This window comes from Condylura cristata, unplaced genomic scaffold (assembly GCF_000260355.1).
Source record: "Condylura cristata isolate star-nosed mole 26May11 unplaced genomic scaffold, ConCri1.0 scaffold00026, whole genome shotgun sequence".
Classification (NCBI taxonomy): Eukaryota; Metazoa; Chordata; class Mammalia; order Eulipotyphla; family Talpidae; genus Condylura; species Condylura cristata.
Window position 1 is genome coordinate 10,236,574 of NW_004567127.1, and position 24,841 is coordinate 10,261,414.

General features: G+C 39.1%; 1 protein-coding gene across 1 annotated transcript in view; it reads left to right on the forward strand.

The window, feature by feature from the left end:
* Positions 1-16,822, forward strand: part of VAV3 (vav 3 guanine nucleotide exchange factor) — a 278,797-nt gene extending 261,975 nt beyond the window's left edge. Inside the window, exons 25-27 of the mRNA XM_012730192.1 lie at positions 1,351-1,477; positions 15,942-16,093; positions 16,738-16,822. Of these exons, the coding sequence (XP_012585646.1) occupies positions 1,351-1,477; positions 15,942-16,093; positions 16,738-16,779 (321 nt within the window). The 3' untranslated portion in view covers positions 16,780-16,822. The remainder of the gene's footprint in view (positions 1-1,350; positions 1,478-15,941; positions 16,094-16,737) is intronic.
* The last annotated feature ends 8,019 nt before the right edge of the window (positions 16,823-24,841 follow it).

Below are 24,841 nucleotides of genomic sequence, written 5' to 3' on the forward strand. Positions count from 1 at the left end.
AGGTCTGCTGCAGAAAACACCCATAGGTGTGGACCAGGGATAGAGATGTTTACATTGAGGGCCTTTATTGAGTATCACCAGCCCTTACCAATCAACCTGGTTATACCCTAGAAGTCATTATTCTAACAATAGATAACAACTCCACAAAGGAATGACCCCCTCTCCAAAGAAATATTATATTAAAACAGGCCTGTCCCTTCCAGAAGCAGCCCTTTCTGCCTGCTTGTGTCTGTGCGAGTGTCTTCTTCTCTTTTCCTTTTTTCTATAGTAAGTGTGTCCTTTAGATTTATCCAAAAATATTTGACTCAGGGGGGAACTTGTCATGTGCCCCTGAAAGGGGAGCTCTGATGAAGTTTGTCTCACGGGTAACCCAAGGTTCCTGCTTCCGGAACCCAATGTCTCATCAAAACAATATCAGTAACAGTAGAATGGAAGTATTGAGCTGGTGGCAGAGCAATTTTTAGAAAAAAATGAGTTGCTTTTACATATTTTGTTTAAAAAAAGAGTGCTCTAATAAAGGCACCAAGTCATTAGGCTAAAGGTGATTTTCCTTTTATTTCTATTTCAGGTATCTGTAAGTTATTTTATATCTACAGGACTGTAATGATACAGCATTTTTCCATTATGACTTATTGTGAATTTCTAATTTAAATCGAAAGTTTCAGATTTGAGCAGAATCTATGAAAATCAACATCACAAAAGAAATTTCCTGGAATTTTAGTATGAAAGACTGTGGGTGGTTACTAGGCTTGGCTGTGGAAGAAGAACTTGGGAAAACTACTGATATTAAGTGACAGATAAGCAGAGCAATGAGATGGCATCAAATCACTGTCAGCTAGAAGCAGGTGTTATGTAGCATTTGGCGTTTATCAACTTTGATCTACCATGGAAAAGAACTTAGAGGATCAAGTTTATTTTTCTGCCCTGTTGAAAGAAAATGAAGGAAACTAGAAATTGCTATAAACTCAGCAAGCAGCTGCTCCTTTATTTTTGTTTAGAAAGGCAAGTATTTCATAAATAAGAACAATAATTACTGCTTGGAAATTGAGGTTTTTATATGGTTTCTTTTCATTTACCACATCTGACTGCAGATTAACAGGATGTTCTCTATCTATGAATAACAATAGGGGGTAACTCACATTGTAAATCTCCTGAATAACAATGGCAATTGCTAGGTATGTCTGCACATCGAGGCAGCGGGAAAGATGTTCATTTACTTATTCTTCTATTTACTTAAGGAAAATTTAGTTTCAAGTCATTTATTCTGTGTTCGATATAATTATGTCAAGGAGCTCATGCATTTGAGAACAGAACAGTCTCAAAAATAATCCTGATTCTTTTTTCCTGAAGGAACTTGTGGAGTACTACAAACATCATTCTCTTAAAGAAGGGTTCCGAACCTTAGATACGACCCTACAATTTCCATATAAGGAACCAGAACATTCATCCACACAGAGGGGTAATAGAGCAGGCAATGGTGAGTATTGTAATTTAGAATATGATTTGCTGTCAAAGATCAGAAGCACAATAGCATTGTATACCTTCCTCTAAATCTTGAAATGTAACTAATTTGCTAATGTATTTAGTAGGGGATTTTTCTAGAGCGAAAGCAGAATCAAATGACCAACAGGTTTATGAACATGTCTAAATACAGTTTTTGATGCTTAAGTAAAAATCATGTTTGTGTTCCGAAACCCATTAGTAATGGAAAGGACATGTTAACGTGTCAGTGTTTATTTCACATCAGCCAGATTCTATCTTGCGCATTTGTGGTTGTAATCCTGTTTCTGTAACAGTATTTAAAAAAAAAACAAAAAACCAGATGCACAACTCTCCTACTGAGCCTAGTACTCCGAGTCTGCACATGATTCTATTCCAGACATTATTTTTGAAATTTTGAAATGACATAAAACAATGTTTATCGGATGCCTGTATTTCTACAAGTACCCATTAGCCACTTTCAGAATGAGTGCTGGCTGTTCCCAATCAGTCAAAAAAGATTAACATGTAAATAAAAACATTCTTGACTGTGAATAGAAGTCAACAATTTTTCCTTTCCTCAACAGTTAATGTCATGGAATCTTCCTAGAGAGAGATATAGCAGATAAAGAGAACATTGTGATAAAAAACATAAATAAAATGTGATTTCGTTCTCTTATTTTGATATCTTTTTTGAAAGTAAAACTGTTTCGGAAGAGAAATGAAACCATGTTTTTACACTTAGAGTCTTTGGCCTAAGCAAAGCTGGCATATTTAGGAGTATTTCAGAAAAGAAATTTATATCAGTGTAATAAACGATTTTTCCCTACAAGCAGAAACTGCAAAGGAAACAGGTAAAGTACAGAGCTTCACATTAGTAGGATTTCATACACTACAATTAAGTAAAATATACAAGTAATTTGTCACATCAACTGAGAGGTTTTTTAAAAACTAAAAGTGGAATAACTTAATAGCTTTTCCTTTCACAAGGATTAGTGACCTGGTGCAGTCACAGTGTACTTTATGTTGAAACTTTAAGCCATCTAAAGTTTATCTTTCTATGTTTTAGTGCATTGTTACCTATTTTAGGCTGTGCTCCTTATATAAAGTCAAGATTCCTGTTTCTTGTCACTGCACGCTGCGCAGATATCTACTGTAGCACCTGTACACAGTGTTGTCATTTTTCTATTTATATTCATTTCCCTAAATACCTTATGAAGCCAGGAATTCTCCATGATGTATTTCAACATATGGCCTGTAACAAATGCCGGTAAATGACTGCTAAGTTAATGAACAAACTTCAGTAATCATTTTATAGCAGTTTTGGGGGTCCTGGTGTACCCCTTCTCCTGCCATACAACAATTTTAAAATGAAAAATAAAATAATGGAAGGATTAAAAAAAAAACAAGTGAAGTTTTACCTTGATAAATAATTTTCTAAAAAATTTATTAAAGGTCTACCAGAGTGAGAACTTTTTTTCCCTATGCGAAAAACAGAACTTTCAACTGTCTTTTTCTTTGCCTTCCCAGCAGCAGGAAATAATAACAATTGCCAAGCAGGTCAGTTGTATTAAAAATCCTATTTGTTTAAGTTGTTAACTTAGTTCTAGAGAGCCAAGGTGGAGAGGTCGGCTGTCAGGGAGGGTAAGCATCCAACATTAGCCAGAGGTCATCAACCTTCACATTGCACTATGTGCTTGGTTATTCCCAGGAGTTTTTTCTGCTTTGGTACATGTAGATGCTCCGAGAATGTGTTTCAACAGTGAAGAAAGTTGCCTAATTTAAAGTTATCTCTAGTGTTTGGCTAAATATTTAAAGACTAAGCTTGTTTAGTAACTAGAAAGAGAGTTACAGGCCTTTTGTCTTATTTTGAAAAAGCGTAGCCCACAGAATGACTTGCAACATCCTTGTGAATTACAGGGAGAATTTCAGCAAATAGTCAAAAATCTCTTCCAGTCTTTTGTAGAGACTCTGGCAAGTCATGTCAAAAAAAAATGCCTTTTTTTTTTTAATCAGGAAAAGAGAGCAAATTATTAATTTACAAAATAATCTTTGCTAGAGTTTGCTTTGCCCCCATCAATTAGTTATTTATTTACTCCTTCCACAAATATTCATTAAACACTTAATACATAGACAAGGCACTGTGAGGTAGCTCTGGTCGCTGACCATCTGGAACCTGTATTGTACTAAGCAGCAGGGAAGTGTGTGTTGTCAGAGTTTGATGTTTTGATAAAGGGTGATCAGACGTGTCGCTCATAAAGTGATCAGAAAGACGTGAGGGCGTTAGTTACTGTGTCCGTCAGCAATAATCAAGCCCCGGGCTACACATCAGGGTTATTCATTCATTACCATGTAACAGGCTTATGAGTTTAGATCAAATTTCTAATATCGTCCAGTGTTTTCTTTATACTGACTTTTCATGAAGTAGTATTTTATGTGATAGTGGACATTTTATAAACACTATAGTCGATGGATAGTTGATGGAAAATTAGAACATTAAGATGGTTTGAGGTTTCAGTAGGGTGCTGAATTGATAGCAGTCGATACGGTGTAGGTAAACAAATGGTAAACATCAGTGAGAGTCAGCTGCTACTTCCTCTACCACTTCTACTACTCTTCCTCTTCTGCTTTTTGGGTGGATTTAAGGTTAATTTTTATTTATGTATGAGTAGCATTCTTAACACGGCAAACATTTTCCTATATTTCTTAATTGAATACAATTTCTAATTTTAGCTCATAGCAATTTACATCTTTACTGTCATGATTTTCAATATGCTATTCTTATTTTATACCAGGTACTGATGAAGGACTAGCCCTTAACTAAAAGATGGATTTTATTTTCATGCACATTGTGCAGTGCAGGAAGTGGTCAGGGAGAAGGTTGTACAGAAAATGCGGATAGCCCTTACATCTGGCTCATAACTTTGGATATGCAGCTAAATATCATCTAAAAATAACTTAGCTAGATTTATTGCTTTGGGATAATAGATTGGACAGGGAGTGACATCGCCATTGCTTCTGAGAGACCTTAAAGGAAGTAGAGAGTGCAAACTAAAGTTAAGGACCACCTATGTTCTCAATAGCGGCTGAGAATGGAGTGTCAACTCCTGCAACCTTAGTTATTTGCTGTTTTCTTAAATAATATAAACACATTGGAAAAGAAGGTCCCAAAGTATTGGGAAGACTGCATTTTTTGTATTAGTTTGTATTGTATGTTCTTGGGCAATTTACCAATTTTTTTTTTAGGTCTATAAAATATGATATGATTCCGATGGAGCTATTATATGCAAAAGCCATGCAGCTTTTAAGATGATATTGACTAGGGTTTTGTGCAAGGAGCATATTGCATTTCTAGGTGAGGAGCCCATTGTAGCTAAAGGTCTTTTCCATAGCGGTGAGACTGAGTGTTTGTCTTTGACTTCAGTGTTTCCAAGAGAAAGGAAGGGATGATCAAGGAAGAGAAGAGGACAAAGAGAGAACTTGGCTATAACAGTGAGCTGTTGTGATTCCCTGGAATTGCAGGGGCTCCACAGAAAATGTCTCCTGATCTGTGGATTTGAGCTTCCATTACTTTCCAGATATGAGCACAGTAAACCTGCCTTAGACTGCTGCTTCAGGGGTACCTGTAGGGTTTGTATATTTGAAGGACACTGAATTGCTTTTGCCTTGCTTACTCTACAATGAGTACTTAATTATTTTCAGTCTGCGACTGAGTAAGCTTTCTGACCTTAGGCAAGTCACTTAGTCTGTCTAGACCTTAGCTTTCTCATCTAATGAATGAGAAATGAGATTAGATATTTTGTTATGTTCTTTTAAAAATAGCATCGTAAGTTGCATTTTTATATATACATGAAAGGAGATAAGGTAGAATGTTAATGACTATGCGCTAGGAATGGTTCCATGACCTATGAGCAGACCTTAAAACATCTTCCCAAGTTTTCCTATTCATAGGAACTAAGTTGGACCAGAATAGAGTTAGCTATTAAAAAAAATGGTTATATTATTTACAAAATCTCAAAGTATTTTCTCACAAGAACTAATTACTAATGGAAAAATGATCAAATGATCAAAGTTAACCTCACCACAAATGGGCAAATGGATGTCTGGTTCCTTTTCATATCATACTTGAAGAAAGACATTCATTTTTGATGATATTTCGGCCCCTAAAATGCATATTTTTGAATCTGTGCATTTTGAATCTATGCATAAGGAAATATCAGACTAACCCAGATTGACAGACATTTAACGGAATTACTAGCCAGTCCTCTTCAAAAGTAACAATTTCATAAAAGACCAAGAAAGATTGAGGAATTGTTTTAGATTAAAGAGAGATGATACCTTCACACAATGTATAGCCCTGGAGTGTATCCTGAGCCAGGAAATATATATATATATATATGAATCTACATAGGACAATAAACAGATTTTGAGTACGATTCCAGATTAAGTGATTTTAAATTATTGTAATGTTTGCTTTTGCCAATTGGTTGTGATCATATGATAGAAAAATATACCTTTGATTTTAGTAAACACAGCCTTCCTGGAGGACAGTACATCTGCATGTATTCTAAAATGGTTCAGGAAAATACTAAGATTGAGAAAACCAACATAGTAAAATGTTTGAAAATTTTGAATGAAAAGTGTATTGGGGATTCTTTATAATTTTCTTGGTATTTTTCTTAAGTTTGAGTTATTTTAGAGTTTTAAGTTATGAATTTGGAGATGTTCCCATTAGTTGAGTTGTTCTAACAAGGTCAGGAGCAAATGGCAACATCCTCCTTTTCCACCTGCTCTAGCAGTGGGGGGCCTCAGTGCATAATTTTAAGTTGTAGAGCACAGAGGAGGTCATATTTGAAACCTTTCCTTACCTGTGATGTCCTGTATTTGCTTATTAATTCATCCATCCTTTCACTCAACACGTATTTGTTTAATCCCTACCATGTGCCAGGGGATGTGCAATGCTGGATGTATGAGCTTTGAATAACCCAGACAATCTGATGCACAGGAACAAACATAGAGCAAAAAACTTCATCAGTAATCAGAAATGTTGATGTTTTATGAAGAAGAAACAGAGAAAGGGGGTGGCATTTTGAAAATACCCATTTAGGCAAAACTCAAAGGATGTACGAGGATTGGCAGGTGTGGTATTAGAAATTAGGAAAATTACTCTGTGAAGAAGTAGCTTGTATAGAATAACTTCACAGGAAAGAACTTTTAGAGATGTTTAGAGCCTGGTGAGTGAATTCTAATATCATCACTGTACCTGTCCTAAAGCTTCATAAGCAGAAAATGGCACAAGTTGGTTGATGTACCTTGTTTTCAAAGATTGGTAGCTACTATGTGAGAAATGGGTTGGACAGAGAAGAGATGAGTCAGGAAGGTACAGTTGGGCAGTTGGTGGCTGGAACAAGACTTGAATAATGGCAGTGGAGCAGGAGAGTGGGCAGATCTTGACTTAGTCTGGAGGTCCTACTCACTGGGTAAAGGAATTGAGGTAGAAGTATCACAAGTATGTATGAAAGCATTTGCCTTGGAGGACTAGCAAACAGTGACACCGCTCCGCTGCCTGGCCAGGGGGCAGAGTCATAACAAACAGAGGTGAGAAGGTAATGCATTCAGTTTTGCATAGCTTTTTGGTGCCTGTGTATGCTCAGTGGTTCAGTGGCCGGGACTGAAGATAGAATTTCATGAATCAGGAGCACTTCATTTCATCATTTAGAGCAGGCTGCTGGGATGTTGACCAGGAAGTGGGCCCAACATTTGCTGTAGGTCAGCGGGAGTTAGATCGGTGTGTGTACTCTGCCCACTACTCTGCTTGTATGTCACCCCTGCCCCCCACAATAAACCCTGCATTCTCTTTCTACCACATGGGATCAGGTTACACTCTTCACTACTGTGAAGGTAAAGACTTGATCCGGTGAGAGCAGGAACCACCAGAGCAACAAAAAAGAGCAGCAGGATATGCACAATGTGGCCAGAACAGAAGGCACAAGAGCAAGAGTAGCAGAGAAGTCAGGGAGGCCAGACCATTTCAGACCTTACAGAACTTTGATTTTATGTCCTGGAAGAAATGGGAACCCACTGGTGGGACTTAAAGCAGAGAGGTGCTATGACTTCAAGTTCTAACCAGATTATTCTGGTTTCTGTGTTGAAAGAGACCATAGTATAAAGTGGGATGAACTAGAACTGAGGAGTTCTTACAGCAATCCAGATGAGAGATGGTAGCAGCTTCAACCAACATGGAGCCAATAGGCTTTATATTTTGACATATGAGATAAAATAGCCCAAGATTCAAGGCTCACACTAAAGTTTTGTTCTAACCAACGGGAAGACTGCTGATTTTTGGAGGGGAGTAAAGTAGGGGAGGCTCAAGTGGAGCCTGAAGTCTAGTCATAGTGTACTCAATTCAAATGAATAATGTGACATTCTGTATGTGCGTCTCCTCACCAGTTTGTAGGGTCCTTTGAAGTCAGATGCTCTGTCCAATTTGTTATATGTCCTATAACACCTTAGAGCAGCAATTTGACAGTTATTTTTAAAGAATTATAATTCAGAATCAAGTTCACATCTTGATAAATCCATGCCTGTAAATAATCTGAAATCCCCAGATATGTCAAGTGATATCATTTCCATAACAATAGGAAAGGTCTTTTACTCATTTTCTTGTTAGTGGATTAATGTTTCTATTGAGTCTTTGCTACTTATATTATGTTTATTCTGTGTAGCTCTGGATACAAAGTAAGTAACTGCTTACTTTTCCCAGTAATTCTAGAAATATTTTCTTGATATCTTCGAATTTCAGATTAAAGACAATCTGTGCAGTTTAACAATGAAATGAGATGAATCAGAGTGAGTCTTAGGTTTTTCCAGTGGCAAGACAGAAAATGTATAGTAACTGCTGTACTAGGCATTGTAGTTTGTTTTATTTTAGGAAGATAGAGGAGATGATTCTAACACCGTGCCTATGAATGTTGCTGGGAGTCTCAAAAGACATGCCTAAGTTTTAAACTAAAACCAGGTTAAGGATCACAAATTTAAATTAAAGTTTCATCACATTCTCAGCATGCTCTCTGTTGCTGGTCTACCTGCAGACAATGTGAGTGGAGAGAACCTTCTGAACCCATTACCCCTGGGTCCCATGTAGCAGCATTGTTTTTCAGGGGAACCTCTGGGACACTGCTGAACAGCAAACTCACATGGGTTTAATAACTGGTGCTATGGCCTGATATTTCTACTAACAGCTTTTTGTTACATAAATGAGAGTGAACACATGTGGCTGTTGCAACTTAAGAGTGAACATTAGGTAATGTGTAACCCACAGAATAATTAGCAAATACTTAAGATAATGTTCACTCATACATGTAGTGGATAATTAAATGGAACTTCAAAATGCTTTGTGATTTGATAACCAGGTTCTTAAAGAGTGTGTGATTGAGTGTCTCTCTACTGTGTACAAATTTCAAATGTTCCTGAAGACTGAGTAGATTTTCATTTGCTCATGAACATCAGTGGCCTGACCAAGACAGAACATGTTAAACTTTCAGTCAGAATTTAGAGTTGACAACAAAAGTGTAGGCATCAGATAGTCACTAATGCTTTTAAAAATTCTATTTTAAACACTGTATTTAATATGCTTCTGAGTTTTGTGGAAAAGATAGATCTTTTCCATCAAGTCTCAGAACTGAATAATACTCATTAATGATTTGTAATCAATGATTATAACTATGATGATAGCTTCTATTCTCAGTTAGCTTAACAGGGTATGTACTTAACAGGTCAATTCTGTTTTAATTAGACAATGTTAATAATTTAGATTTGTATAACTTGGACACATGGATAACTAATGTTTGGTCATGTTTGTGAATAGCAGATCTATCTGTATGACACATTACCAGGCAGCCTGTGTTGTGAAGATGTCTTTGGGCCAGGCTCTCCTTTGTCATCTAGTAAGGAATGGCAAGTGTTTGAGAAAGGAGGAAAGCTCTTTCCTTACCTAAAGCATGCAGTTGGCAAATGATTTCTTCAATGAAAAAAGTCTCAATATTTAGTTCCTATTTTCTCTGTTGATACTAATACAAATAAAAGATTTCTTTCTCTTTAAAGCTTCCCAATTAATGTAGGCAGCCAACCTGTCTGTATTATTCAGTAATGAAGTAATTATTTGATCAGAAAGTGAAAGGGCTAGGAAGTAGTATCTCCTCATTTCATTTGAATGTCATCGTCATTGGGCTGTTTCTAATTCCATTCCATGATCTGCACCTACCAATAATCTTACCTTAGTGTCTTGCTAATAGCAGGAAGAATTTGATGAAGAAAACCTAATTGTGTCTATAGGTATAGAAATGGGTAGATAGATTCTCATTATGGGTGTGAGTATGTATAGCAGGTAAATCATTCTACAAATTATTTTCATCAGATACATTATTCTGACATTGCTTACATCTAAATTTAAGTCCATACTTTTCTAAGGAAACATGTTATTGTAAATGCTTGTCTCCATAGGTGCCAGATATTCAAATGCTCTAGAGAACAAAGGGCTAGACGATATTGAAAGATGATGTCAGAAAGATTGGAAATAATAAGTTATGTTACGATGTGTAGGAACATAGAAAGTACCCCCACCAATTCCGAAAATGTATGGCCAAGAGCTGTGAACTGGGTGATAGGAGAATCTGATTAACGTTTTATTTCTAAGAGGGTTCCCCAGGCAATCTTTATGGTTTTTGCTATAAAATATACCAAATTTAACAGCTCTTCACCTTAGAAAAAAATTGCAGTCACTGTAGGAATATCATTGATAAGGCTACCATTCAGGTTTCCTAGGGAAGAAGATAGGAACTCATTTCACATCCTTTCCTTGTGCTGGCTTTTCTTGAAAGTCTTATTGAACAATTAAGTGAGCAAAAAATGAGTTAAACAAATATGAGAGGAGACCTGGGAGCTTGCAGAATTAAATACCCCACTGAGACACTTGTCCATTCAGCAACTCCATTTGCCTAGCGCTGGACCTGACCCTGAGGGGATGCACAGCAATATAAGAGCTGGCCCCTGCTCCCCAGAGCAAACAAGTAATTGGGCATACAGCATGGGCGCACTTTCAGTAATTAAACAGTAGAGCCAGGAGATGCCATGATGTAATGTCTCACTGATGCTAGCTAGAAAGGATTGAGAAGGGGATAAGAGTTGGCTAGATTGGTTGGGGGAAAGGCTCTTGGGAGAACACTGAACTGAGCTTTGACCACGGGAGGTAAGATTAGCAGAGATAAGGCAAAGAAGCAGCATTCCAAAATGAGAAGTTTTGAGTTGAAAATGCAGTTAAAGCCTTAGGGGGTTATTTAAAAACTGGTCTGGGTGCAAAGAATTTGTTTGGGGTAATTACAGAAAATTGGTTAAGAAAGCAGGATGCTATCAGCTTATGAATCATCGTGCAATGCAGGTCAAGAGTTTGGATTTCATAATTTAGGAACTGAATGTTGGCTTCATGATAATGTTCAGAGTAAGTAGCTGAGAGTTAGTATGGAGAACAAGAACACTGGAAATGAGAAGACCAGTTGGAAAACAGTCATATTTAGAAATGATATTTATGCCTGGATTGGGGGGATTAGAGCTGAAAAGTGAAGGGGTGAGTTTATATTTCATAGGTAGAAGAAAGTAAGAAGAAAGAGTGAAATAGTATATTAACCTTGCAAGGCTATTTTGCAATAAGAAAACAGTAGTTATTGAAATAAAGAACAAAAAATGTGAGGGGTTGAGTTATATTACTAGGAGGGAGATGGATTTGGTTTCAGATGAGTTAAATCAGAGATACTGGTTTTACCTTACAGTCACTTCATGAAAACATTTGAAATTATATACTGTAATTCAAGAAGGAGCCAAAGCATATCCAAGAATTTGTTCTATTCACTGGGGGACCCCTTGCTAGGGTGAAGCTAGCAAGGGTCCAGATCTAATAATAGGACATAGCTATTACCTAATTAAGGTCAACCTATTTAGATAAGCAGACTAATTGTAGCTACTTGGCATGAATGCAAATGTTTCAGGCCTTTTAGGGTTAGAATGGAGGTGGGAGGGGTTAGCCCTGGTATAATATATTGGAAACAACGGTTAAAGCTCTTAGATAAAGCATTATCCATATGCTTCAGTAATGTTAAGTAATTTAAATTAAGACTGGTTATCTGATCTACTATATCTACCTATTAAGATCGTTCAAATTATCTTTAACTGTATTTTCATTGATTTCTTCTTCTAGAGCTGTCTTTTCTTATATTTCAGAATTTTGGTTTATACTATCTTCAGTTGAATTTTTGGAGAAATACAATCTTCTTTTATTGCTTTATAGATAAAATAGTCCCAGAGAAACAATCATGGATGGATCCTTAGAAACAGTTCAAGGAACAAACCCTAATACTGGCCAGTAGAATGTAGAATGAGAGGTTCTAATTTAAGTCCTCCCAAGTATCGGATAGGAAGCTTAACACCAGATTTTTCGCTAATAATAGTTAGATGTGTCCTATTTTCCTTATACAATTAAGAGGCAATAACTCTTATTAGTGGGCATTTCATGACCCCAGGTTAATGAGCACACACCTTTTATAATATGGCAGTAGAGGAATGGGACAGATTATAAAATTAGTTGTAATGGCATGTACTACTGTGGTGAAAATATAAGTTGTAATGTGTGGTGGATCAGAAAAGAACCTTGATTACCAATAGAGTATACTTTAGGTGAAGCATGGGAGCCTGAATACCTCAGTACATCTATGGGGCCTCCTAGGCCCATGGTTCCGAGAACCTGGGAACACCACTAATTCCCTTGGACATTATTTTTGAGAATATTCTTAATAAGCTAATTCTTAGCTCTCACTGGGGTCTTGACAACAGAAGGAAGAATTCTGTGCTTGTAAAACCAAGCAGTGACCTGAGAAGAGCCAGAATATATTGGAAGATTATTTTCCCATTTTGCTCAGCCAACTTTCATCTCAGATGTTTGTAGAAAACTTTTAGTTATTGTTTATTTTAGATCTAAGTAGCAGAAATCCCAAAACCATAAGTTTAAGCAACATAGACATTTATTTCTCTTTCCCATAAACACCTGGGCATAGCTAGTCCAGGATTGTGGAGAAAGGGCAGGCATCCCTGTCCTATAAAATCTTTAGTAATATGTATGGGTAATATGTATGGGTTCAAACTTATGCTTTGTCATCTTTAAGATGAACCTTCCTACTTATGAACCAAGATGGTAGCTTTCACAGCCCATAAGACAGAGAGGATGAAATCCCTAAATAATGAAGGGTAGTGCCAGCTGCTCTTCAAGGAAGAGTCCCAGAAATTTCCCTGTGCTACTTCTGCTTAAATTCTGTTGGTCAGAACTTCGTCACATTGCTACATCAACCTGCAGGAAGGCTGGGCAAACACAGTCAAACTATATAATCAAACTACATATTATGTGGGAGGATAGATTAAATACTGGGGACAAATTTGTAACCATGTCTTCCTTTTCCATTGCAATAGAGTAATGCAGATCAGGCAGTTTTGTACCTGCTGACAGGTACAAAGCAAAGTGGTAAATGCAGAGCAATGCAGCATCTGAATCCTGGAGTCAGCATGCCTGGGTTTGCATCTAGGTTTCTCTTGAATATAAAGGGGAAATAGTATCAGTGCCTTTCTTTTTAAGTTGTGATGATTAAATGAAGTACTGAATATAAAACATTTGAGTATTGTGCCCAATACTTCAGAATTATTGGTAAATGTTAGCTCTTATTATTAGGAGTAAAGTGAAATAGTTTTGAATGTTCCAATTCATAGAAGTTTTTACATTTCTGAAAGTTAGGAGGTATATTTACTTTTTTTTCTTTGCCAGATAGGATGCAATTTGGAATAGTTACATTTTATTTTGGGAAATAAAATACTTGGTTGGGTGAGGGGGGTAATTTCTAACCAATTTAATGAGTGATTTTCTAGAATTTTCAGTGGGCTTTCCACATTGCATTACTACTACCCTGTGTGGCCTTTGTGTTAGTTTTGATGTGAAGGCCATTTTATTTTAAGAATCTACTGAATTTTTCCTCTCCCCTGATGTAACAAAGTGGGAACTGAACACTGCTTCAAGGATGAGGCTGTTTCTAGATGGTTTCAGAGATGGCCACATGGAGTGGGTGGTTTCTATTCACCTGTGAAAGGATAGCTAGCTTTGAACTGCAGAACTACTGTCAATCAAAATGTAAAAGATTGTCTGGCTCATTTAGAAACAGTCATTGGAGAGAATTGGGTGAAAGTGAAGTTTGATATTCCAACTTTAACGTGATATTTTTCTTGTAATTATCTACAGCAAAATAGTTATATTGAGACATTTTTTGCCAAAACCTAAATGCTCTTTTGCTTCTCTTTTTCTCTCTTTCTCTAAGCCCCTTCTTTGTTCTGTGGGTTTTCTTTTGTAACTCCTCCAGACTACAGCTTTGTCCCCCCTTCCTCCACTCCTTTCTGGTCAGGTACTGCTTTATTGCTTTTATATGTCTTTTCAACTTGCTTCTGTTTGCAAATAAGATATTTTGACTTCTCTGTGTGGCTTCTCATGTGGATACATCCCCTCACAAACAGTCCCTGGCGTCACATTCGCACCCTGCACTTCCTCTCCTCGCTCATGAAGTCATCGTTTGTCATGGCATTTCACCCCTCTGGTTTATGTGTGTGCTGGTCTTATGTATTTCACTAAGACATTTTCTATTTTATCTGTTGGAGAGATATTGAAAAGGGATGAGGGGCAGAAGTAGAAAGAGAGGGTAAAGCACACTAAAATCACTCCTTTTCTTGAGAATCAGCCATTTCAGTTAAGAGTGTTTACATATTTCCATTAAGAAAATCAGTGGAACCAATATCCCAGCTTTGTCCCCAGATATAGAGTGAATTTCAGTGCATCTTGCTTGATAGGATGACTGTGCCCATCAGCTTGTACATGAGCATTTGGTTTTGATTTCTGTCCTTAGAGAACTTAATAACTGTTTATGGCATATGTCAGAGAGTATATTAGCACTAGATAAAGTATGTTTTCTTACAGATTTTTTAAACTAACCTGTAAGTTCCAATGGAATCATAACATTTAGGACTACGAGGACCTTAGAAGTCATCTAGTATAGACCTCTCATTTTGTCAGTGAGAAAAATTGGTCTCTCAAGAGGTTGAGAGACCAATACACGGTGACAGTTAAGTGTATGGTTGGGGTGTTTTATGAGAGTCGTGCAGTTTGGGACGGTTTTCAGTAAGAAAAACATCAACGTGCTTAGTGTCCAAACAGTAAAATAAAACATCCTGTTTTTACTCCCTGTCCAGTTCTGAAATCTGCAATATTACTATTCATTTATCTTATGATTGACACCTGAAGATTAAAAAAAAAAAATCTCTGTTAGCACAAGCACCGCCTGGGAGCTTTCCAGAGTAACCCAGGTCCCAACTGCAGCTACGTGGGCTCCAGGAGCTGTGAAAAATGCACATGTAGGGCATTTCCCATTTATTTCTTTTTCTTAGACTTAAGTTCCTCTACCATTTAAGGTGTGTAAAGTCCCACTCATCCCAGGTGAGTGATTCTGAGAATCACCAAAAATATAATTGAAATGTTTTTATAACCCCAAAGAGCAACAGGTAGAAAAGTTAATACTGTAAAATGTGTTGGGAAACATTGTGGAAGTACAAACATACAGCTTAAATAGAGTTTTCCTGTCAGGATTGTTGGGTGAAGCCAGGGAGTAAGTTAGATCCTTTGTTACCATAAAATTAATCTGAATACAGGAGATGAACATCCTGATCTTTTGTTTTTGGTTATATCCTTCATAAAGATTTTCTGTCAGGCAGAATTTATTTAAAAGAAAGAAGATAAGTGGTTGCTGTTTGTGTGTTCTTTCTGTGAAACCTGATTGACGCTTCCTCAAATCAGTGAAATTATATCAAAAGAAATAGTTGAGTTTATCCCCAATATAGTTTGATTGGGGGGAGGAAGTGCCATTTAAGTGATAAATCTAGCAGGAGACTTTTTAAACAAAAAAACTTGGTTATGCAGAGTCTTAATGAAAATAGTCACAAGATTTAAAAAAAAAGTTTTTTCATTTGAGGGTCTAGTTAGATAGCTAGGTCATCAATAGAAATGTTTTGCTACTTCTGTGAGATTTTTGTCTCCTTGGATAGTCACTTCAATATTAACCATTTTAACCAAAACCAATCCCTCTTTTGAACTTCTTATGAGGAGTGTGAAAACAGAACCATGGTGCTCTTTAAACTTTATGAGAAGAAATTGACTACACATGATTGAATTGAAACAGCAATTCTGCTGCTTTCAAGCTCCGCTCCCATCATCACTGGTCTGTAATAAACTCACGGCTGTGCATTTTATCACATCTCTAACATTCATCTGATTAGACTCTTATGGTTGTTAAACTGCAAATCGACTCTGACTCCCCACGGTTTGTTTTCAGTGTTAAGTCCGAAAGTGCTGGGTATTGCCATTGCTCGTTATGACTTCTGTGCAAGAGACATGCGAGAATTGTCCCTTCTGAAAGGAGATGTGGTGAAGATCTACACAAAGATGAGTGCAAATGGCTGGTGGAGAGGAGAAGCCAATGGCCGGGTGAGTTTCCACCTTGATGTACTCGTGTGTGTGAGTGAAGGCACCGAGCTCACGTTGACACCCTTGTGGTGCTGCAGTTGACACCCCAGATGGCACTGTGGACTTCACACCACTAAGCCCTGGCCGTGGGACTATAATGGGCCCTTCCTGATAACTCAAGAGACTTGAGAAAAAATCGTTTGCGGAATTATGATAGTGTCATAAATCAAATTCATTTGGGCGAGTTTGAAGACCTTCTTGAAAAAGGGTTGGCATTTTGGGGGGTCTCTAAGGACATTTAAGTCTCAAGGTATGAACTTATTAGCAACACAAATCATCCATAAGACCTGTTGCTCTAAATGGGAAAGAAGAGGACATAGTCCCCAGTCTTCCTAGCCCGTTCTATGGCAGAAACAGGAACCATTCATCAGGGAAGCCCAGATTGCATTTCTTTTACTTATTTGTGTGCTAACAGATTGGAACACATTTAAGCTTATTTTAACCGTCCCTTCTATTACTCACTGCAGATTTCTAGGTGCCATTAAACCAATCTCTGCCACCTAACATGGTCCAAAACCCCAGTGTAATCAGAGTACTGTTTGTAGAACCCTTTGAAGTGCCAGCTACAAAGCCATGTTGCTATGTTGTTTGCTTTTCTGTTTTAGGTGGGCTGGTTTCCATCCACATACGTGGAAGAGGATGAATAATTCCAACCCAGCATTGTATCCTGCACCAGAAATTCTGAGAAGGTCTGCACAGCATTATGAATTAACTGAAGTCTGCACAGCATTATGAATTAACTGAAGTGTTTAAAAAGCTGCATTTCTGGCTATTCAACATCCTCCCTCCCCCTCTCCTCCTAAGTCTTAATGCTGGGATTTCTAAAGATGCTGGTCCTGACAGATTAATGGCTTGCCTGGAGCTGTGCAAGAAACAGCCTGCCAGTCTGTCAATGTCAAGGCCTGGGGCAGAGCCAAGAGTTTTTCTTCCCAGAAGAGCCCTACAAACACATTGGTTCATATTTCTTTTTACTATATCTGGTCAGATACTACGAATGCCATACGTCAATGTGGAGCATATACTTGCCATTCACAAGAATTTTTGATGGTACAAAAAAGCAGAAGTTTATTTTCCCCATGTGAAGGAAAAAATCAAGTTCGGCCGCTTGGACAGCTTACAGAGAAGGTCCAGCATTATGTGTCTTAAATGGCTCCTGAGATTACTCACTGCCTCGCAAACTTTTTCACCCCCAGATCTTACTCATGATAAAATAGAAGCCGCAAATGCTCACGTTTGCTTCATCAGGGATAGATCCCTGAGGGGTTTTAATTATTCATTTGATGTCCTGATTATGTCCACAAGTTGATAAAAAAGAAACAATAGTGCATAAAAGAAAAGTCCATGTTAAATCCTCACAGCCTTCATGATTCCATAGGGTTATTTGGGAAGAGTAGTACTTCATTTTCCGAAGCATCTCGGTTAATGTCTTACAGGCAGCTGCATGTGACCTGAGCAAGGTGGCATTGTTTACAGAAACGGATCAAGGGCTCTCTATAATTTGTAGTCAGTGATTTTATAGAAGCAATCTCAATTAATACATGCCTCTTCCTCCCTCTCATGCACCAGAAGACCTGGGAATCAGAAACGTGTTCTGATTCACATGTTTTCCTAGAGCATTTACAGCAGCCCAGAAAACTTTCTTGAGGACTTTGGAAGGTGAGCACGCTGAGGAAGAAGGGTCTCTAGGTTGTTCTAGACCCCTGTGGGGTCCAGGCCCTTCTCACTGAGGATCTTCCCATGAGCGCACCCTTTTCTCTGGATGTGTAGGAACAGTCTATAGGACCAGTGCTGCATTTCTTTGACCAAGTCTTCCCTTGTCCCATAAAGAGTCGACATACGCTATTCCTGGGACCCACAAGTGCCCCGTCAAGACAGTCAAGTTAAGACACTAACTTGGCCCTTTGCTCACGAAGTGTGTTCTCCATGCCAGAAGTCTTGTTCTGACAAGGTTCAGAGAGTGTTTCATGTTTGAAAAGAAGATATTAGAAGCATGAATTTGATAGAGCCCAACTGGGAACATTTTGTTCTGACATTTCGGATCATCTCTGCAAGGAGGTGGGTATGGCCCGCCCTTTCCCTGCACCTGGACTTGACATTCAGCGCACGCATACCCCTTAGAGGCCCTCGTGGATAGGACTTCTCAAATAGCATAGATTCAGGACCTTTACCTCAGAATTATGTAAACTGTGATTGTGTTTTAGAAAAATTATTTACTAAAACCAGTTAAGTTTTTGTATATGTGTAAATGATCATGAAGATGAGTTGTATAAATGTTGTGTACAGTACGTTTATACCCACAAGGTGTACTCTTGGAGTGGAGTCTTTGTTCAAAAGTCTTATCTGCAACCCTGTGTCTTGGGAATGCCCTGTTACGGTCAGCCAAGTGTTACACAGAAAGATCAGGACACACACACATTGGCCTGTTCCCAGAGCAGTGTTGTGGTATATACATTGTTCTTATTTTATCTAGTGGACTCCTTCCTTCATAAATGGTGTTTGGTCTGCCTGTTGCATTTCATGGACCTGGGGGTTTCCCATAGAGGATCTAGAGCCCCTCTTCACGACATTACCAATTACATTTTTGTCTCTGTTTAATACTTTGTAATGAAGACTGAATGCTGCCGGTTGATGTAGATTTCTAATACCAAAGACAGAAGTAAATGTTTTTTTCACATACTTTGTCTTGCCTGTATGCAGTTCTTTGTGTAATACAGTGAATTAGAGTGGTGTTTCACTCTGTAATATTTTGTATATATGTCAATACAATAAAAAGTTACTACTTGCATTAAACTGATTTTTCCAGATTGAAGAGTCTTTCCATTGAACATTTCTATCATTCAGCAGATGCCCAGTTCATAAGGAGCATAGAAGCCCTAATTTTGATCAGATTGAATTAGGATTGGTGCCTCAGATATAAACAGTGACCTATAAGTCTACACAACAGTTGAAAGAGATGTATATTTTCACACTTTACTGTTCTAAAGGCTTTTGGTGCACTGACTATAACAATCCCCACAAAGTAGAACCCCTGTTATCTATTTCTCAGATAAAAAAAAAATGAGACATTTTGAGAGGCTACAACATGCAACATGACCCCAGATTACACAGCTGGTATCAAAACTCGGATTCTGACTTGGACAGTGTGGGGCCAGAATCATTCTAACCACTGCCCTCTATGGCCACACTTCATGGGGCAAGATTACATAACCAAAGAGAAATGACTGGATACTAAATCGTGCTTTGAGCAGTTGAAGATTATTAACCCAGCATTCGGAAACACCCTCTCAGTCCTGCCTCATCAAGAAAAGCTTCAAGAGATACTGCCTAGAGAAATTGATGGCTGAGATTAAATGCTTTTCCCTATTTTGATTAAAATTTTACTCAGAAAATAACTTCTAAGCCAGGGAATCCTCGAGGCCTTTCCCATCAGCAGAGCAGGCCACTGGCTCTTGGCAGTGATAGAAGCAGGAGGGCTGGGGACCCCTTTCCTTGCCAAGACCAGGGAAGGCATGTTCCACAGTGGCTTCTGCTTGGTGTCACTAACACAAATATGTTCAGAAAGACAAGGCCCCCCCACCCCTGATTCCCTACAGTACAATGGGTTATTCTGCCCCTACCTTTGTTACAGAGTAGCCCAACGTGAACTGGGCTGCCTGTCTGTGGGTCCTCACCCACGTGCTTAAAATACGATTTTCTGCAGACACACACAAAAGGGTAATGGGTTCATTTACAAAAGAGGAAAGGAAAAGGAACAACCCAGGGAAAGAGAGGGATACAAAGTAACTGGAATATCTTACCAGCTCGGCCAACTTAAGTCACAAACTGCTAGTCACATAGTCTGAGAGCTGTTGCCTCTCCAGAGAAACAGTTGGAAAACTGCTCTCTATTTATCCCCCAAAATCCCAGAATGCCTGCTTAGCTCCGCCCTTGGGTCCTCGCAGTTCTCTCCTGCTGGGAGTTGTAGTTTTCCAGTCACTGGAGTAGGGGGTGGAGTCCACAAACCTCGGCAGATTTCCTTTAGGACACCCTTCCCTTAACACCTTTACCTGGAAGGCTATGACATTAGTTTGCTAGTTAACTTGGAAGCTTGGAAGTATCAGTATATCCTTTACAACATTCACGTGTTTGGTTTTCCATCAAGCAATGAAAGTAGAATGTTGGTGATTGGTCTTTAAAGGCCTTTCTGTGTTCCATTTCAGTGGATAGCTATGTGGAAGGGTGATAAAAGCATGCCCCCAGAAATTAGACTGCATCTAGGTTCATACCCCCTCCCTGCCACAGAGGGCCTCCGAAGACCTCGGCCTGTTGCTATAACAACAGCACCTGCTTCCTCCGGTGATTGTGACACACCTGGGGTCAGACACACAGTGAAATTGTGCCTGATTATATGGGCTACTATGTCATTGCCACCAGATGGATTGCTGGCAAATTTAGTTAATCTTTGAATACCATTAGCATAATTCATATGTAATAATTGAAGTGCAAAATTCGGTAGATTCTAAATAACTCCCTCTGGGAAGGAAATTAAACCAGTTGGTGTTACAGGAAGAGTGAGAGCATTAGTGAAGGTCAGTTTGGTCAGACCCAGCCCTGCCATCAACTGTTCCAAGCACCAATTTCATTTTTTATAATAAAGGGTTAATAAATGTCAGAGAGGAATGTTATGAAGTAATAACCATCACATGAAATAGGTGTCCACTAAGGCGCCACCTGGTAAGTATTTGAGAAATGTTGATCTCCTCTTTATGAACTGTAAAGCAGCTTTAAGTGACTAGAGCCAATGATTGTTTTCTTACATGTGGCTTAATTTTGAACATTCATATTAAAGATGGAAGCGAAGGTGTGTGTGCAGGAAGATTAATATGCAAGCCCACTAACAATGGCAGAAGTTGAACTGAAGAACTCATTATTTTAGTAGGAAAATGGAATTTTCACCCAGTTCATAATCATGTACTGAGTCCATTTGTCACTTCATTTTTCACTGCAACTAAGTTTCTGGGATTGGTTGGACTCTGATTTGTAAAGTCACACTCACATCTGGACAGTGAGAAGGCACTTTATTCTATCAAATAAAATCTCCCTCCAGAAGATCCAAAAGGAATCTTCTTTCTCTTTAGGTGCCAACGATTCGTGAGGGTGGGAGGGAATAGTGACAGCAAATGAACAAAAAGTTCTTTGGAGGTACTTCAGACTCTGGCTCCATGAAAAAGTTCCAGAACTGCTAGGCATATTGAAACTATGATAACCCAGATGTTAAGTCTCAGTACAGAAAGTCACTCGATGCTCTGTCTCCTAAAACACGTTTGGGTCCTGGTGGAGGCCTGGGTGAAGGGTGGTGGGTGTGCACACCTCATCTCTGCTGGCACTTGGTCTTTCTCATCAACCACATGCCTGAGCACAGCACATAGACCCCCACAGGCTCATCTCTGAAAACGAAGAGTTCAGCTGGTCAAACTGTTCCTTCCATCCTCACTGTGTACTGTTGTGCGATTCAGTTTTTCTTCATAGTTCAGAATAAGGAGATTCAAAGACTTTCTCTGCATGCAGAGGTTTTAAAATACACAAGCACTAACCATGAAAGTCAGGTGTCTGTCCCGTTATTTTTTGGCAGGATCATTTCGCAGCTATGAGTGCCATGAGGGCAATGTGGCAGATCTCCGTGTCTCTCCTGGGGTAACCAAAATCCAGGGAATGTGGGTGCGCTGGATTCTATGGCTGAGCAGCAAAATGTGCTTCAACTCTGATGTAACTTGAATTAAGAGTGGAGGGTAACAGCCAGACTTCAGGACCGACAGCTGCTCCTGCCTGTGACCCCAGTGGAGATGGTCTTGGTTGGGCTGTGACACAGCCGCTTTCTGGGCACAGTGGGGTGTGTGCTTCCAGACACCCCACACCTCTTCTACAATAGCAGTGTGCACTTCAGTGGTTTTTGCTTCATGCCCACAGGAGCAGAAATGCAAAGGATCTACAGTGAGAATTTTCCTTCTGCCAGTGACTATAACTGAAGATAAACATCCCTTCATTCACAGCCCACGGCTCATGAAGCCTTTTCACCGAGTTCATCTCATCAAATTTGGAGTAGCCCAGGTAGGAGGGCCAAGTTGATTTCCTTTTCATTTTAGAGATGAAGAAACTGAGGCTTGTACTATTTATTGTACTATTTATTGCCTGAGATCGTACAGATTGAAAATACTGGAGCAGGAAAGACTCAAGCCAGGTATCTAGATATAAGTGAAATGCTTTTACATTCATCAACGATACAGCAATGCACGAGCGCTTCGGATTTCTCAGAATTATTTCTACAATTCCCAAGGTCATTTTTCTGACATTCTTTTGTGGAGCTGCTGAAATCCTCAGTTAGGTGAGAATAAGCCTGGGTCACAGTTCCTGTTCTTTAACTGTCAGCATTTATGAATGAGTTTGAAGTGGATCAATACAAATAATAAAGAATAATCCAAGAGTATGTTTAGTGAGTGCTTTTGGATTTTCTAGTGATTTCCCTTTCAGGAAGGGAAAGGTTTTGTTTTCTTTTTTCAATAATTTAGGGTCTTAGTTGGATATTTTTGTTTTTATAGTCATATATGCCAAGGAGAAGATAAGTAAATCTTAGTAAATCCTTTAACTAATTTACTCTCTGAAGAATTCCTCAAAGATCGACATCATCCCATCTTTTAATAGTGAAACCTCTAACCCTGGTTAAGTAACTTCCAATCTAGGACTGGTTTGAAGACAATTGAACCTATTTTAATAAGACATTTGCACTGTTTTTTCTAAAAGCAGCAAAGATTAGTCATTAAGACCTCAGCCTGAGAACACAACCATCCTCTTACTGGCTAGATGCAAGTTCCAGTGAATTCTATTGCTCTTCTTCAGTTTCTCTGTAGTTTAATATGGGGTGGTGATAGTTCCTTACTTAAGAGGGTTCTTATGAGGATCAACTAAGACAATATATTGGCTTGAAATCAGCCTTTTCATTTACATCATGGCGGCCATTTTAAGTATTCATACAAAAATAAATGTGACACATTTTAAAAGTTAACTCAGACATGAAAAAAACTTGTGTGTATATTAGATTTTTGAAGAAACGGCTTGCGTTAACTTTTCACATTAGGAATGCTTTAAAAATGAAGTGTTGGGGGCTCTCCCTGGTGGTGCAGTGGGTTAAAGCACCACATATGAAGCTGTCCAAAGCCACTGCTGCATGAGTTCCATCTGTCACCAGGAAGCTGACCCACATGGAGAGGCAGAGCTCTCCTGACAGGCCTGCTGCTCCCCTCAGCAGCGTCTTTCAACGATCTGCCTGTTTTGCTCCCCACTATCTCTGGTGAATCCTCTCACCGCCCCTGCACCTCTGGCCTGTACCTCCAGTTAAGCATAAATAACTAACTAAACAAACAAACAAATAAATATTTATTTTAAAAAAGATTTAAAAAAATGAACTATTGAGCACAAAATCAAGTTCCTTCAACACCTACCAGCTGTAGCCAACATTTATTAGTCACCATTTCTGTGGGTCAGGCCATAGATTAATCAGTAATTTCTGACTCAGCCATTCCCATGAGGTTTCAATTAAGGTGTCTTCCAAGGTTCAGTCATCTCACAGCTGCACTGGGGGAGAATCTGCTTTCAACCTCCACATGGCCACCTCACAATATGGTGACTAGTTTCTTCCAGGTTCCCCCAGTCCAGAGTAAGAGACCAAGAGCCAGCAGGATGAAAGTGAGTCTCTTTGTAACTTAATCTCAGACTTGACAACCCATGACTTCTGTTTTTATTTTATTCCTGAGAAATGAACTCCTAAATCCAGCTCACACTGGAAGGGAAGGGATTTTAGAAGGTGTGGAAGCCCAGATGAAGGGATCCTTAGGGGCCAGGCTAGCAGCAACCTAGCATAAAAGTGCAAATTGAAAGATCATTTGAGCCAGGTATGAGGCCAATTGAAAGGCAGAGGTTATTTTGGAGACCTTTAGTGGAGTAAAATTTAGTTCTTTGCAAAAACCAATTTCCTTTTGATTCCTTTAATTTGTATTTAACTGTCCCTGGCTCTGTGGAGAATACAGGAGTGACTAGAGGACTGTCTCCTCAATGGAGCTCATTTTTAACCAATGCCCTTCCTGCAGCTCACATGATGGGAGGGAAAGAAGAGGAAGGAAAGGGCCCTCCCTGGTGGCACAGCGGGTTAATGTGCAGCATTATAAAGCTAGCCACAGCCCCTTCAGTACAAGTTCGATCTCCCACCAGGGAGCTGACCCACATGGTGCAGCAGACCTCTCCTGTCCCACCCACTGCTTCTCTCAGTAGTGTGCTTCAGTGCATCAGCCTGTTCTGCTCCCCACTTCATCTCTGGTGAATCCTCACATTGCCCACACCCCTGCCCCACAACTCTGGCCTGCACCCAGCTCTGTATGCATAAATAAATCTTAAAAAAAAAAAAGAGGAAGAGGACCCTCCCTGGTGGCACAGCAGGTTAACGCACAGCACTAAGAAGCTAAAGCCACTTCTGCATGAGTTTGATTCCCGCCTGCCCCAGAGGTGACCCACATGGCGCGGCAGACCTCTCCTGACGTGCCCGCTGCTCTCCTCAGCAGTGTACTATGTCCATCGGCCTGTTCTGGTCCTCACTCTGTCTCTGGTGAAGCCTCTCACCGCCCCCACACCTCTGACCTGTACCCCAGTTCTGTATGCATAAATAAATCTTAAAAAAAAAAA